This window comes from Nilaparvata lugens, chromosome X (assembly GCF_014356525.2).
Source record: "Nilaparvata lugens isolate BPH chromosome X, ASM1435652v1, whole genome shotgun sequence".
In the NCBI taxonomy this organism is placed as follows: domain Eukaryota; kingdom Metazoa; phylum Arthropoda; class Insecta; order Hemiptera; family Delphacidae; genus Nilaparvata; species Nilaparvata lugens.
This window is the reverse complement of record NC_052518.1, coordinates 60,754,273-60,770,891: the sequence shown is the minus strand read 5'-3', so window position 1 is coordinate 60,770,891 and position 16,619 is coordinate 60,754,273. Positions and strand designations below refer to the sequence as shown.

At 33.9% G+C, this 16,619-nt stretch overlaps 1 protein-coding gene across 8 annotated transcripts in view; it reads left to right on the top strand.

The window, feature by feature from the left end:
- LOC120348926 (calcium/calmodulin-dependent protein kinase kinase 2-like) overlaps positions 1–16,619 on the top strand; it is a 525,835-nt gene that overhangs the window by 373,817 nt on the left and 135,399 nt on the right. For all 8 annotated transcript variants that reach the window (XM_039443397.1, XM_039443398.1, XM_039443402.1 and 5 more), the window contains one exon: positions 6,903–7,320. In XM_039443397.1, the coding sequence (XP_039299331.1) occupies positions 6,903–7,320 (418 nt within the window). The remainder of the gene's footprint in view (positions 1–6,902; positions 7,321–16,619) is intronic.

The following is a 16,619-nucleotide window of genomic DNA, read 5'->3' as shown; positions in this document are numbered from 1 at the left end:
GATGCCTAGATTTTATATTTTATTTTAATTTTATTCAAGTATATGTATGAGTAATTATGCTTATTTATTTATATTTTTAATGATATGTCATATTATAAAGATTTTGTAATATGTTTTGAATATTCTAATTGGCAATACATGAAAATTGAATTGAAATTGGAGTGCGCATACCTATCCGCATCGTAAAGGTATGCACACTTCAATTGAAAACAATGCATCAAATCTAATCGTCCGATCCGTCCGATGCGTGCCGTCCGTCCAATGACGATCTGTGTGCGCCTACCTTTAGCAAACAATTCATGCTACTTATTGCCATTGTTTAGAAATAGATACATTGCAAACTGTCGACCAATTAGAAGAGAGTAGGCGGAGTTTACAATAAATTTCCTCTAAGTCTGCTGCTGTTCACGACTGTCAGAATTCCGGGTTGAATTACAAACTGTTTATACTGTACTTTATTTCGACTCCTTAATAGAAAATTCTCGTGCTTCCATTAGTGCAAGATCCGATCCACATGTAAACAAGTATAATAATTGAAGAACTTGAACTATGAAAAATATTTCAATGAGTCACTTCCACACGAAATATCAAAACGAAAGTTCTATGGAAATTTTGCAATGACTCTCCACCTCTAGACTTCGAATTGAAAACTCAGTTTATAGTCGCCAGAATAAATTCCTCTCAGCTCATTAACACCGGCTCTTTTCAAGAGCTGGCCTTGAATGAAACTGATAAGAATGCCAGGACAGGAAAATGAAGATGGAAGAATAAACTCACTTTTTAAGCTTTGTCAGCACGCGCTTGCTTGTTTTGAATGAAAGTAGTTGAAAAAGCAAATCTGAAATATATTACAAGCTTTTTTGTTTGCACGAGTTTTGTTCAGAGAATCACAATGATAATAACAAGACACACAAAGAACTAGAAGTATTTTCTGAGAGAGCTCAAAACTCGAGTATACTCGACAATGAGCATCATGACAATTAAGTTATCTACTGGAAATATATACACTCGAGAGTCCAAGTGTCTTGACTTGTCGGACAAAAAAGTCCGAAAGTCTTTTACATGGTGAAATAGTCACCATGCTTTTTCCACGAAAATCACCTGTTGAATAAAGACATTTCACTTGTTGATTACAAAACTTCAGTTTTCGATGACTTTCTGGAGGGTAAGGCACGCGTGTGTGTGCCACACACACATACACACACATACACACAACCCCAGTGACTAGTAACTGTCCGTGATCGTGGAAATATTCTTCCACAAATTATTATATTGTCTTCTTAGATAACAAAAATAGTTATTTGTGTAACTAGTGCTGATGTTGATGAGGTTGGTCACGGAACTGCATCATTCATTTTCCTGCTGAAGTTTTCAATAACGCAGATCGCAGAACACATCCAGTGAGTATAGAATGTGATAATGAATGAAAGAATTACATTCTATACTCATCCGGAATGCCTCATTTTCAAGTATGTTTTCCAAACAATAGCATTGCTCCTCAATTAGTTGACAATCACTTGCATTGTGACAACCCAGCCAGCCAAGCCTCATTCCTATCCACCACGTATTCTTATCAAATGAATTCGACGTGCTTTTATATAATATACAGAGTGTCCCACCAAGGATGTAATATCCGTTGACCATAGATTTTACTCGACATTTCTGACAAAAAATGTTAACTTTTTCCTATCGACCTTAGTTTTCGAGATATATCGATTTTTCGATATTTTCGGAATATGCTTACTTCCGGTCATTAAATACTCAATAACTCGAAAACTACTGGTCGAATTTCAATTTCAAGGGTATTGTTGGAAAGATAAAAACATTTCAATGAGGATTAATGTAATTTTATTTGTTGTAAGATATTTTGTAGTTTTTTATTGGGGTTTAAACTTGAAAAAATTCTATTCTTCAAATTCAAAGTAAAATTTCAAACCGTTTTTCCTCGAGTTTTATCCGGGTGTTTATAGAGGTTTTAATATTTCAAAAACTTCTTCATTTCATAAGCTTCCGAATGAGTATAAATTCATAAAGGTAAGTTCCATTATAAAGTGTTCAAAATTGCTAATATCTGGAATGAACACCTTCAAAATGAGGAAATTTACAACAGCATGCATCAAATGATGATCCTAAAGGGTGAAATCACCTGATTATTGCATTATTATCTGTAGCATATAGCTTAAATCCTATATAAGATATCAATCATACACTTTCACAAGATCCAACAAAATTTATTCATAGAATAATAATTAAAAGTAGATGAATGAATGAATTGAAAAAACTGATGACTGAAAAAACAAATTGAGAGGCACGTCTTCCATCAATTCGTGAAGATCATTGGCCTGAAAGTCTATAAAAACTTCAACATTTATTCTTGCAGAGAAAATGAAAGGTCCATATATGTGGAAAAGTTATTGTGAAAATTTACAGCACCAGCTCTTGTGAACGTACTTTTATCTGTGATCTGTCCATAAAATGTTTGAAATACAATCTTGTGCTAATATCCAACGACAAAACTGCATCCTTAAAACAGTATCAGGTTCATTCAACTCTTGAACTGGGGTATCATAAAATAGTCTTTGAACTATCATTCTTGAAACAACCAACATCCCAGCTGCCCGCCGGATGCTGGATCGAGGATTCAGCTCGAAATACTTTAGAATAAGATTCTCAAAAGCTTCAGAAATTAAGACGGACCTCTCGTACCTTGAAACTGATCCTAGACCCTTACCATCTTGACATCTGTCAATCTCAAAAACGTGTTTTACAATAGCAGATGGGTGTTTTCGGTCAGGAAAACGTCTCCTGTATACTGTCTCTGCATCTCTTGAATTGCATCCACACTCTCCATACACCAATACCATGTTCAAGTACTCAATCAAGGTATATTTCATGATAATGAACGCGAACACTTCTCTACTAGCCAAAGTTGATACATATCATGCCAATTAACTGGAAAGCAAACTGAAAACTATACTGAAAATAGGCTGAAACATACACTTCTTCTTATTTTATTCAGAATTCATGGTACAGGAAATAGTGCAAGTTATTGAAAAAGTCATATCATTGTAGAATGTTAAAATGTTGATTAAAACTTGTGAATATTGTCAGAGAGAAATCAGGTGATTTCACCCTAGGATCACCACTTGATACATGCTGTTTGTGAATTTCCTCATTTTGAAGGTGTTCATCCCAGATATTAGCAGTTTTGAACACTTTATCATGGAACTTACCTTTTCGAATTTATACTCATTCGAAAGCTTATGAAATGGAAAAGTTTTTGAAATATTGAAACCACTTTAATCACCAGGAGAAAACTCGAGAAAAAACGGTTTGAAATTTCACTTTGAATTTGAAGAATAGCATTTTTTCAAGTTTAAGCCCTAATAAAAAACTACAAAATATCTTTCAACAAATAAATTTAAACTATTCTTGTTTGAAATGTTTTGCTCTTTCCAACAATACCCTTGAAATTGAAATTCGACCAGTAGTTTTCGAGTTATTGGTATGCAATGACCAGAAGTAGGCATATTCTGAAAATATCGAAAAATCGATATGCGAAAACTAAGGTCGATAGGAGAAAAATTTACTGAACATTTTTTGTCAGAAATGTCGAGTAAAATCTATGGTCAACGACTGTTACAACCTTGGTGGGACATTCTGTATAAATATACCTGCGTATTCTTCCTCTATTATAAATCAATTTTCAATATCGATGGATCTCATATTACTCCTGTTTTTTATCTGCTTCTCATATTCTTCTCATCTGCTTTTCATCTGCTTACATTACCTCTTACCATATTTTTCATCTGTAAAAATTTACAACAATAATAGTATTATCATTCTGTGTATAATTTCAACTAGTGCGTGTTGAATTAATTTTAGGTATCTGAATAGTATAAGTTGTAAAATATGAACAATTTCAAAGTTTGCAATTTCGCTAAATCAAGAAATTATTATCGTTTTATTTTATTAGTTAATAAAATCTTTATCTCAAACGAGTACTGAATTACGAATTTTTCTAAAACGTTTCAAATATTTTCGGATATACAGGAACTAATATCGTTTCACTTATAAAATCATAGTTGATTTGATACGAAAAGGCTTCTAAAGCAAAGCTGTTCTTCTTTGTTGTGTCTACGCAGAAAAGTCTCCACAACACATTACTTTAGAACAAATATTACATTGGAACAAATATTTTCCAATCAATCTGGATTTGTTCATCAATCCTCTCAATATTCCACGAAGACTCTGTTTTATAGTGAGATTCACTTGAAACTTTTTTTTTGAATTGTAAGCATTGGTGTTACGGTATTTTATGAAAAACGCTGACGGAAAGTGAACCTTAATTTAGAGAAATGTGGAAGGAGGCAGCAGACAAGTCAGGCGATAATATTCAAACAACGAGAAACTTACTTGACGACTATAGTTCACGTTATTCGAATTCCATTATAAAGTCGCTTTCCACTTAATAACTTTAAAACGCTAACTCATGATCTGCAGCTTATCTGGAAAGATATTCAATTAGACCAACACATTTTAAATTGGGATCCGAAATTGACTTATTCCTGATTATCTCGTCAGAGCATCATGATCGAATCCTTTTCAAAGGCACATTTATATAGATTTTGATAGCACTACTGTTGAGTACTTTGCAAAAGGTGAGAAGGGTTTACTGATTACCCTTTTCCAGTAATCAGTCCGCTTTCTTTAGAAATCATATTGAACTAAGCAGAGTACCAAGACAAAAGTAAAGAACATCTCATTCCAAAACCTTCAAATTATTCCTGTTACATCGGATTATTTAGTCTTTGCTGTCTCTCCTGAATTGGACGTAATCAACAATACCTGAGTCATGGATTTAATCGCAAATCCTCATAAATTTATGATGAGATAAGTTCATAATTGTGTGCTTTGTTTGACTCTCTCTCACTAACAAAGGAGCCGTAAAATTTTCAGCCGTGTTTCAAAGAATGTGAAAAAAGGAGATGTTTGTCAGTTAATATCTTCGGATTCCATTATTCTTTTGAGTGTATTCTATTATCATATTATTTTATTTTATTACTTATTCACTCCAGTAGGCTCATACAGTGTGAATGAATGTTGCACATGCGAACTGATAGAATAATTTTTTTTCTATAATGTTACTTCATGTTCATGACCAAATTTTATCAATAGAATCAATGTGATCAACTCTTATTGCGTTTTTAGAATTTCTGAAATTTAGTATAAAATCACATACATAGCTTGTGCATGCTCTTAGTGTAGTCATAGAGGAATAGAAAACAGACAAATCGCCTTTTCTATGACATTTCCGCTACTAGGGTAATTAATATTGAATCTATTCAAGTCCCGTCCAAGAAACTAGATGAGTGAACTAGATGCAATAGAGTAAACCAGACAGAGAATAGAGGCCCGATATGGCTAGTTCAAAAACGACAAGTAGTGTTACTTGTAGGAAGTGTTGCTTATAGGTGGTTTATAGTGATACACACGTCGAACTGTCAATATGTTTTTGAATGGGAATCAATAATGTTGATCTATTAGTTCAAAGTGAATCTCACTAGCATGTTGTATAGCTATGTCAGTACAGTAGCACTAGAGCAACTTTAGTTGGAGCTGGACTATTTCAGTCTGCGAATAGACTGGAAGGAACCAAACAGATTTGTTTACAAGAAGTCTGGAGTCTTGAATTGGCACAACGTCACTGAGAGCCATACAAAGCGTATTCAACGTTTTTATTTACGTAACTGCCTTGCGCCTCTAAATTCGGCTTAATCGATGAAGGTGTACGTCATCAGTCTTATAATCGAAATTGCAGCACTATCCCCCCTCTTTCCACACTCCGTAAACTTTCGCTAACCACTGAAATCCTATTTGATACACCCTCACATCACGAGAACACGCTTATTTCACCGTGTATCTCGCATATTTTGATGAACTATTTCGTCTCATCATCAAATCGTTGAACCGGGTTTATTGTGTTACGTGGTTATTGGCGAACTATTTGTCTCATCATCATGTGGTTGAACTATTCCTTTGAAAATTGACGTTAATGAATCACTTTATGATCCACACCGTAGGCCTATTGGAGAGGAATTTGAATCATTCACATCGAGCAGATTTCAATCCTCAGCTCAATCTTGATTCTCTCGATGAGTCCCTTTATTTTCAAAGAGTCCCTTGAATCTTTATTTCCATAGGATTATTCATTGTGGATATGTTTCTTTTAAATGTTGTTGAGCTATCTTCTGTGTATTTTATAATGCTGTATCTAGACAAAACGAGCGCCTGCTAGTTGTTCTGAACGAAGACTATCAAAAGAATGAATGTATCCAATCCAACAGCTGTGCAGCCGTGTTAGCCGTGTCTAACATTTTAGGAGGTATATATTATTTGCTAATGCTTTTCAATGTCAGGTTGTTTCTATGTGTTTTATGCTTCAAGTTTCATGCTCTTGCTCTATATTAGCTTGATATGACCTCAGCCTGGAAATAACTTAATGAAGTCAGGTTTGAATAGATTTCACTCTGACATCAACATTATACTGAATTTCTATTTCTACTTCTACTGACTACTAGACTACTACTTTTGTTACTACTTAAATGTCAACCAGATAGTCGAGTTCACTAAAGGCGTTGCACCTTTCAGTTTGCTAGTGCTACCTGGTCGCGAGTTCGAATCCCGCCGAACCCCATCGATTAGGCATAGACGTTTGATCATTTCTTAACTCACCCTTGCACTCTCCATTGCCCACGCACTAGCCAAAAGGTCATCTAGGCATCATCCGCAAGTAAAAACATCTACATGATACTCTGTCGATGATACGAGTAGAAAATACAATGTTTTGTGGTTTTATTTGACGTGAATGTGTTATAGTATGATAATATTTTTATCTGCAGACATCCGGCCGTAGACGAGGATGCTGATGAATTGGAGGGGGCAACGGCTCTCCCCATCTCTAAGGCGGAGAAGTCCGGAGTGTCCGGTGGATCCGAGGCGGCCGGAGCCCCTTCCAAGCAGTTGTCAGAGCCATCCGGAGGAGCGTCCGGAGCATCCGGAAGATCGGAGGAGGTGGAGGAGGTGGAGGAGGGTGCTGTGGGAGGCACAGATGACTCCGTCATCGTGGCGGCCACTTCCGGAATGTGTCTGGTTCCGGTGCGGCGTCCGATCTATCCGGATGTGCCATTCTCGCCGTATTCTTCACCGCGATCCGTACGGCGTCGCCCGCCTCTCAAGGAGAGTCGCCGTGTCAGCATCGACAAGTCTGGCAGCTTTCTTCAACTAAACCAGTATCGCTTGATGGATTCCATCGGCCAGGTCAGTTATGAACATAGTTCAAACGTTATTCAATTCCAATTCAAATCAGATTCACTCCATTTCATAATTTAATAATAGTTGTAACAAAAAATATCAAAAGGCATATTAGAAACATTAAAAACAAGGTACTTTCTGAAGACAGTCTATGTCTACTATCAATATATTTAATGAACAGTTCAACCCTGAGATCTCAGTAACCACTGAACCAATTTAAGTTTAATAAAAAAAAACGCCAAATTAAAGGGGATGATGAATAAGTTTGCAGAAATGCATTAAAATTTATGTTAGAAAAAGAAAAAGTAAATAATGAAAATAAGAAAAATATGTTATGAAAATATGAAAAAGAAGAAGAAGAAGAAGATAAAGTAAGAAAGAAGAAGAAGAAGAAGATAAAGAAAGAAAGGAGAAGAAGAAAAAGAAGAAGAAGAGGATGAATAAGAAGTAGATGAATTTATTTTTGGAGAGGGAAATAAAGTTTTCAGGTTATTCATCGATTTATTAAATCGAAACAATAAGAAGAGAGAAACTGAGTCATAAAATTAATACCTGCAATAAAGAGTCTCGAATCATTTTAATTAAAAATAAATTGTACATTTGAGTTACTAATGAATTGATCAACATCGGAATTGGATTTTTTTGTTCAAATGCTATCAATTCGGTGATCTCAACTCATGCTCGGACGATTTCAACTTCATTCTTGGTCAAAGTGTGTCATAAAACGCACCCGACCCCCTCGACCCTTGGAATAGATAATTTTTTTTAAATGTATAGTGCTTGAAAGCATCCAAATCAACTGATTATTTTTCAGAATAGTTTACTATTTCTGGAAACTTATGTAAACTTCCGTTAACTCACGAAACCAGAATTTCAAATTTTTGACATGTCCGTTGCTTTATGATAATAGTAAGAGACATCCGTGAAGTAACGGAGCCCTCACACTCCATCACCTTATCGTAACATGACTTAATGCTGATGAAAACCCACCTCTTCCAATTACCATCATAGCTAGGAGTATAAATGCAAAATGCAAATACACTTACGGCGGTATACTTGATACGTGCATGACACTGTCACTAGAACACTCATCATTTACACACACTTTGGATATGTCTCGCCGTCAGACAAATAATACGGGAGAGAAAGCACCAAGTATGATTTAAAAAGAGAACAGCCTGCAAGTAAAGATGAAGCTGCAGTTCACTTATGCATTCTTGAATAAATTCATTATTATTATTACCAGAGATTGATAATGATGTAATAATCATGTATGTAATCATTCGTGTATTTTCCTTTGATATGGATAGCAACATGATTGATGAATATGATCGCAAATGATGAAAGAATAATCTTCAAGTCATTTTATTCAATGGTGTAAACTACCACATTACCACCTCCACTACTAACTAAACTAAATTTTTGTCATAAAAAATCTTGTAATTAATCTTGAAAACCTCAAATAGCTCTATGAACGTTTTCATCCAGAAATTATAGAAGAATATATCAATAATTATTGTAGAACTACAAACTCACAATTGAAAATGATTTAGTAGAATATATTACCTAACTCAGGCTGCCTTTTTGGAGCTTCTCGAAATAGAAGATTTATTCTTGGTGGAGATTCGACTAGCGTGACTATTTTCACGAAGCGGGCTCTATTTGAGGAGTCCCTCACCGCTGTTCCGACCTCTATGATAATATTTGTGCCAAATTGCTTACAAGGAAACTGCATTTTCCCTATCTAATAAGAGTGTTATTTGTTAGAGCGTAGAAATCATTTCTGGGATAACGGTCTAGTGACTTTCCCCAACTCGGAGAATCGTTAATCAACCCCATAAACTACTTTCACCAACCCAAAACCCCTCACAAACAAACATTTATATGAACCAAATCTACCTTATCATGGTGCCCATTCATTTTAGGTAGATTATTATATTCATTCTCATATCAGGAAGAATATAGGATATAGTATATAAGGTGAATGTAGAATATAGGATGAATAGGATTTTATAGGATATAAAATCAATCTTCCATCTAAGAATACTTATGTTAATATATTGTCCTACAATATTATGGAGGGTATAAATCAAACTTATTCTGGAGAGTTATACAACTGTTTTTATAATCTCGATGGAACAAATAAATCCAATGGCATTATTGTGATCATATTGGACTATTGGCCTGTTAACTTTTGTAATATTTTGTTTAGATATGGCAATATGACAGAGGTTTGTTTACTGTTGATTCGAAAGTATTTTGTTCTATGTTTATATATTTTATCAAAGCTTCTCCCAGCTGTGGGTTGATATGAATAATAATTATGGATTTCAGCATATCAGCATATTTAAATTCCATATAAATTATAGCACCGTATTCAAATGTGTTAACCATTCTGATCAATATGATACGAAAACATATAACATCAATAACCAACAACTAACCTTAATGAATAATAATTATTAAACTATGTTCAATAAAATCATTTTTCATGTTGAAAATATGTAATTCACATTTGATTCATTGCATGAATCATTTCCTTCAATATTTTGCGTAACTTTATTTAAAAAAAACTATACTATATTGCTGTATCTGTATCAGTTTCTGACAATAATTTCTCTATCTTCCCAAAAATTGATGATTTTTCTTGGCTCTTTTCTTATCTAGTCACTACTCGCCCATTGTCATGGAAGCTCACTGCCACTTTGATCTACTCTGATCTCGCGTTTAGTAGCGCAGCGTTAGTTTTGATATATTTTGGCTGGTGAAATCAAATATTTCAATCTTTCGTTCAAATCATCAGTTAGTGTTAACTGGAGATTATTAAACGTAGCGTTAACGTGAATATGGTGAAATTGACCCTAAGAAATAGAAAGTTTGTTGTTGTAACAAACCATTCATGTGAAGCCTATAAACGGTTCTACGATTACAGCGCTCCAAGCTACTCGTAGATTACCGTAAATAAACTACCTCTTCAAGTTACATATACGGGTTGGCTAGTCACTTTTTTGAAAAAATTAAAGCTTTTTCTGTTAAATTTTTATTTTAATGAAATTGAGAAGTTCTTTTATACATGAATTGAAATCAGATCTCTTAATTATTTCAAATTATTGTACTGATTTGTTAGAATAGTACATATTTTAATGAAATTGAGGAGTTGTTTTATACATGATTTGAAATCAGATCTCTCAGTTGTTTTGTTTTATAGGTGAATTATTTTACTGTTTTTTTAGAATAGTACATTTTTTGTCTTTACTGTGTCAGTTTTATGAAGGAAAAAAAATATTAATTTTATGAAAGACTCTCGTGAAGCTTAAGAAAAGTTGTTACGGTAAACGTTATAACGAATCAAATTAGTTCAAAGTCCAAATACAATCATGCTTTATTGTTTAAATCAACAAAATAGAACAAAATACACTACATCAACAAGTCATCCTATCAGGTTTAACTTACATAGGGGATACTAATTCTAACATGATCAAGAAAAAAAGAAATTGGAAGAATAAGTCGGGAGAAGAACTCCTTCACATCCACAACAGTATGAACCATTTTTCTCTTAATATTCTATCGATGTAATTATCTGTATTAATGAGACAAGAAATCGGAGAACTTGAGATCCCCAAATGCGAATTTCAATTTATTGTTTCCAATAAATTTGAAATCCCACGAAGAATTCATTTGAAGAAAATGCATTCTATGAAAATTATAATTGACCTATGGTCGGTCTAGTTTGGAATATTATTCATTTTTATACTTCTGCTCTCAGAATGTTTTTTTCAAACAGCTAATCTAAACAGGATATCGTATTTACGTTTGAAATCAAACCACATCATTCATGTGTAGAGAAAATTATCGAGACCCACTCCAGTGCAATGAAAAATCCAGTAGCAAAACCTTTCAGGGAATAAAGATCAACATTGAGAGACATCCAATTTCATGAATATCGAAAATATACGTGATGGCTGGAAACCTATTCAGCTGGAAACAAAGCATTCCTTTTTAAGAATGCGAATGCTCGCTAGAAAGCCAAATTACTTAAATTGATTCCCTGATTAGGTCTGTTAAAATATCGTGTTTAGGTGAGTGGCGTGCCGATAATTAGCTGCCTATGCTGCATGATCCTATTAAGCCTAAATTGGCGTCTAAACTGGGTTGTGGGTGATGGGCACACTGTATGCTAGTCAACAATCAATTTATGCATTACATTATTTATTTTTCAAGTGAGTTGATACTCAAATACAGTGATTATTCGTAATAAACAACAATTGTCGAGGATACAGCAGCAACTGAAACACAGAAAATTAGTGCAATTTTTCAATTTTAGAGGATAATATCAGAGGCAAATAAATAGGCAATTAAACAGTATCTTTACTCTATGATAATATTATGCTACCAGGGATTTTGAAATGCTTATAAATTGCTTTTCCAATTAATTACATATTAATTATATCTGATCATAGATATTTCACTACCTTATATAAAATATTTAGAATTAAGTAATGCCTTGAAAAGTAATGCTTCTCCGGGGATGGATGGAATAGGCAACATATGCTTGAAGAATATTGCTGAGTACATAGCTAAGCCCTTGTCAGTGTTATTTAATAAGTGTTTCGAATTTGGCCATTTCCCATCTCATTTTAAAATTACAAAAATAATTCCACTTTATAAATCTGGTGACAGGAAGGCGCCCGAGAATTACCGCCCCATCAGACTTATCAGCAATCTATCGAAAATTTTTGAGAAGATAATTAAGAAACGTATATTGGTATACTTAGAAAAATATAAATTTATTGCTGCTAACCAATACGGTTTCCAAGAGGAAAAATCCACCGAAGACGCAATGACTGAGTTGGTAAGAATTATAACGCAAAACTTCCAAAACAGTAAAAAAACCCTGGCAGTTTTTCTAGACCTGGCTAAGGCCTACCATTCTCATAGTGTCCTTCTGCATAAACTGGAGAGAATAGGTTTCCGGGGAAATGTGTCAAATTTATTTAAAGGTTACTTGCATAAAAGAGTACAGATCCTTGAAACCAACAAAGTGACATTGTCTGAATATGGTCTTCCTCAATGTTCTCTCGCTGATATTATTTTTAGTCTATATCAATGATCTCTTAAAAATCCTCATAAACGGATGTCATGCAATCTCCTTTGCAGATGATACGGCTTTGATTTTCACTGGATCCAGCTGGCAAGAGACCAAGCGTTTGACTGAGTCTGGTCTGACCAAAGTGAAGTCATGGCTTGATCATCATACGCTGACACTTAATGTGAAAAAAGTGTATACATGCTTTTCTCTCCATCAGAAAGGGCTATCCCTACTGATACATTTGGGTCCGTATCACAGAGACAAGTTCTCACAGAGACAAGTAGTGTTTTTGAACGATATTAGTGTCACAGAGACAAGTTTCATAGGAACAAGTAGTTTTATAAATGGCAGTCTCACAGGAACAAGTTCCCACAGAGACAAGTTGAGTCTCACAGAGACAAGGTGAGTCTCACAGAGACAAGGTGAGTCTCACAGAGACAAGGTCTGTTTCACTGGAACAAGTAGTGTCAGTGGAACAAGAAGAGGGGTAGAGTCCCATTCGAACAAGTGTAGTGTCACAGAGACAAGGTCAGTCTCACAGGAACAAGGTTGGTGTGGTGTGTTGCCTACACATGAAGATGAAGGCATTCCATTTGCTCTAATAAATGGGATGTCATCTGTTTTTTAATATATATACATATATATTATGGTGACATGAATAGAATAGAATGACTGCCTTTATTTTTCTTAGAAAGCGAAGTTAGGGCGCAGTCGACCCTCTCTTACACTCAACTCTCTATCAAGTATTATAACAATACGAAAAAAAAATACAAATAATATGATTAAAAACAAACAATAGTTAAGTTATCTACTTATTTAAAATAATAACAAATTTTAAATTATTGAAAAGAAAGAGAAAAAATGACATTGAAAATAATACATAACAATGCTGAATGATAGTATTTTCTGATACTTCATCACTTCAGTAAAAAATAAGACACTACAGAATACAATACAGTAGGCCTACATAGCAACTGAAGTGTTTGCTATACATTTCATTTCCTACTTATTATCACTATGTAAATCTCGAAGTGGATAAGTAAATATACATTATGATTTATTTAAATAGTAAAATAGAATCTTCCATCAATCAACAAACAACGTCACAAACAACGCTCCTTCAATCCACGTGACATACATATAAATATATAATTTACATATGTTAATAATGTGGTGACATCATTTGAAGCCAGCTTTAAACGTTTCTCCTGTGGAGAAAAAATGATGAATTTAGTAGACTTTTTAGTGGATCCTAGACATTCAGATTCAAATCTATACATAACAATTGATTCCCCTTTTCATCCAGGATATTTGTGGTTTCTTAAAATTTCGATTTATTGACCGAGCGAAATGAGTTCTAAGATTCAAGTCGACGGCTTTGCATTTCTCTTTATGTTTATATGTTCCGCAATTACGGCGAAACGCAGCAATAGATTACCATGAAATTTGACAGGTATATTCTTTTTAAATTGTGCCTCGACGTATATACAAGGTTTTTTGAAAATTTTGCATTTTAGGTTAATACAATAGGTAAAGTCTCCTTCGAACGCCAATATTACAGTAAAAATCAGAATAGAATCATCCATAATAATTCAGCTGTTGAGTGGATTTTTAATTGCATGCAATAATGCATGCAATTAATATATCAATGTAACTTAGTAAAAAATCAGCTGTCGTGTTGACTATTCATTGCATGCAATGACGCATGCAATTAATAACGGAAAGAAAACATAGTATTTTCTCTCGACCTTTATCTGCTTTCAACTCGGTCTGACCTGTTGAAGGAGATTAGATTTTGATGTTAGCATATTTTTGATACACTAACCCCAACAGCCATTAGCCGTTTTCACACCGACATCTTGCCGACACAACATACAAACAGGATTTACTCTTATGGACAGTATGAGACGAGGCTGTGTTTTATAATTGCGCGAGGTCTACTGTTCATAGAACTACTAGTCCAGGATTAAAATGTTGTTTTACCAAAATCATCAAATATTTAATAATTCGATACAATGATACATGTACAAATGTGAAGCTGACTTGCACCGAGGTAGAATCAATTTAATTTTAATAATTTGAAATATATTTAAAGTTGTTAGGCTTCATTAATTCATTGAACACCTATTTTATCATTATGTGTTACCAGAACCTATTAGAATTATGTAGATTGCCTTTAATGAATAAATTGAGTTCCATGTAAATGTATTATTTCCACCAAACTCCAAAATAACTATTTCAATGTGACTTTTAATTGTTCAGTCAATATAAAATAATTTTGATTCTGCAGTAACTTATACATAAGTGATATCAATGTAAGAAAGAACAGATTATATACTTCTAGATGAATGTAACAATATTGGAAAGATGTTATCCAACGGTATTTGAATACACCCCTGACTGTTACTGTATGGGAGTACCACCAGTAATTTATAAGTTTTCAATTCGTCAAAAGAGTGGTTATAGATAAAATAGTGTACTCAACGGTTATAATCTTCTCCTATCTATATTTTTTCTCCTTATTATTGTTCATCTTCTTCCTGCCGCCAAAGTGCAGTACTTTATACCTGGCAATAGAATTTTTAGAAATAGAAGCATTTGGTTAACTTTGGTTTTACGCTTCAGTGAACATAGTCTATGAGCAGGGTAGTTCTACCTGGACACCACCGATGACAAATTGACCGGGCTTTCCAGAAGTACCTAACGGGAGACATTTGCTTTGTTTCATGGAAGCAAGGCATTGTAATACTGAATGAGTATTTATAGTTCTATAAAGCAAGGCCTTTTGGTTCTAATACCCGAGACGTCAGTCTGCAGATTGTTGTTATGGAATGCAGAAAACTTCTTTCACCAACCTTAGAAACTAAATGCTGTTTCAAAAGATTGAAAAGATAGCATGCAAAATCTATGGTTATGGTTTATATATATATATATATATATATATATATATATATATATATATATATATATCTGTGAGTGTAGCGTAAGGGACACACTATTATTCCTCACCCACCATATAGCATATAATATATCGAACTCTGTCACTCCCACTCAACCACATCACTCTCTTACACATACCCTTTCCTTCGGGCTCACTCTCTCTCACTCTCTCTCTCTCTCTCTCTCTCACATGATAATGAATTAAAACGCAGATTTCTGTCTTTGACACTAATATCATGCTTTAGTTAGATCAATAATGTTTCAATTGCCATCTAAATCTAGGTGAACTATTTGTAACACATAAACTAATAATTAAAACCACCCTAAATAAACCTTGATTAGTCCCAACCGATATGGTTTACAGTAACTTTAAGGACATGACAATAAGACAATAATTGTGGGTTGGAAACGTAATTTTGAATATTTATTATAATAAAATATAATCCCATTTTTCTGGTGCTCCAAACTCGTTATTTAATAATAAACCTACAGTTTAAGAGCCATCACTGATAAATATGTCACTTAGTATAAATACAGAAGAACAAAAATCATAAACCTTATTCCGGGACACTTTCTCATTAGTTCTTAATTCTCGTATAGCCTATGTGTGTGATAAACGAAATTTGAATTTGAAATCACAACAATTTTTGAAAAACATACAGTTTTGAACTACGTGCTTATTCTACGAAAATTGAAACCCCTTTCTTAGCTGGCGTCTAGGAATAAGAAATATATTGACCGATAAATACAAACAATTTGGATGTAGATTAGGCGATTGGCCTTGTCTAAAGGATTCATCTTATAGTCTGTTATACAATAATGAGCAATTCAATTCATAACATCTAGTAGTCATCTTATGAATAGTGTTATCATTCATCAAATCAGTCTTATCAAGTCATAATTATCATCACCCAGTACAATTGAATAAATTAAATCATACATTGAAAAAAGACATAAACTATTTATAAACTCACAGCACTGAATATCATATTTTCAACAATTTGAAAATTAATTTACGGAACAATAAGCATTTTCATTCAGAATTACATTTAGTGCGTTTTTTAATTTATTCAGAGGCAAGTTTCTTCTAATATAAGATAAAGGCAGATTATTGAACATGGAGTACAGTAGATAGGAATAAATTTCAAGCTCTTACTCAATCTGACATTGGGAGTTACAATACTCTAGTAGTCCAGATAACAGTAGACCTCACTGAACATCCTTTGCAATGTGGTAACGAGAATATTCAGCCATCTACTAGAAATGCTATCTACTA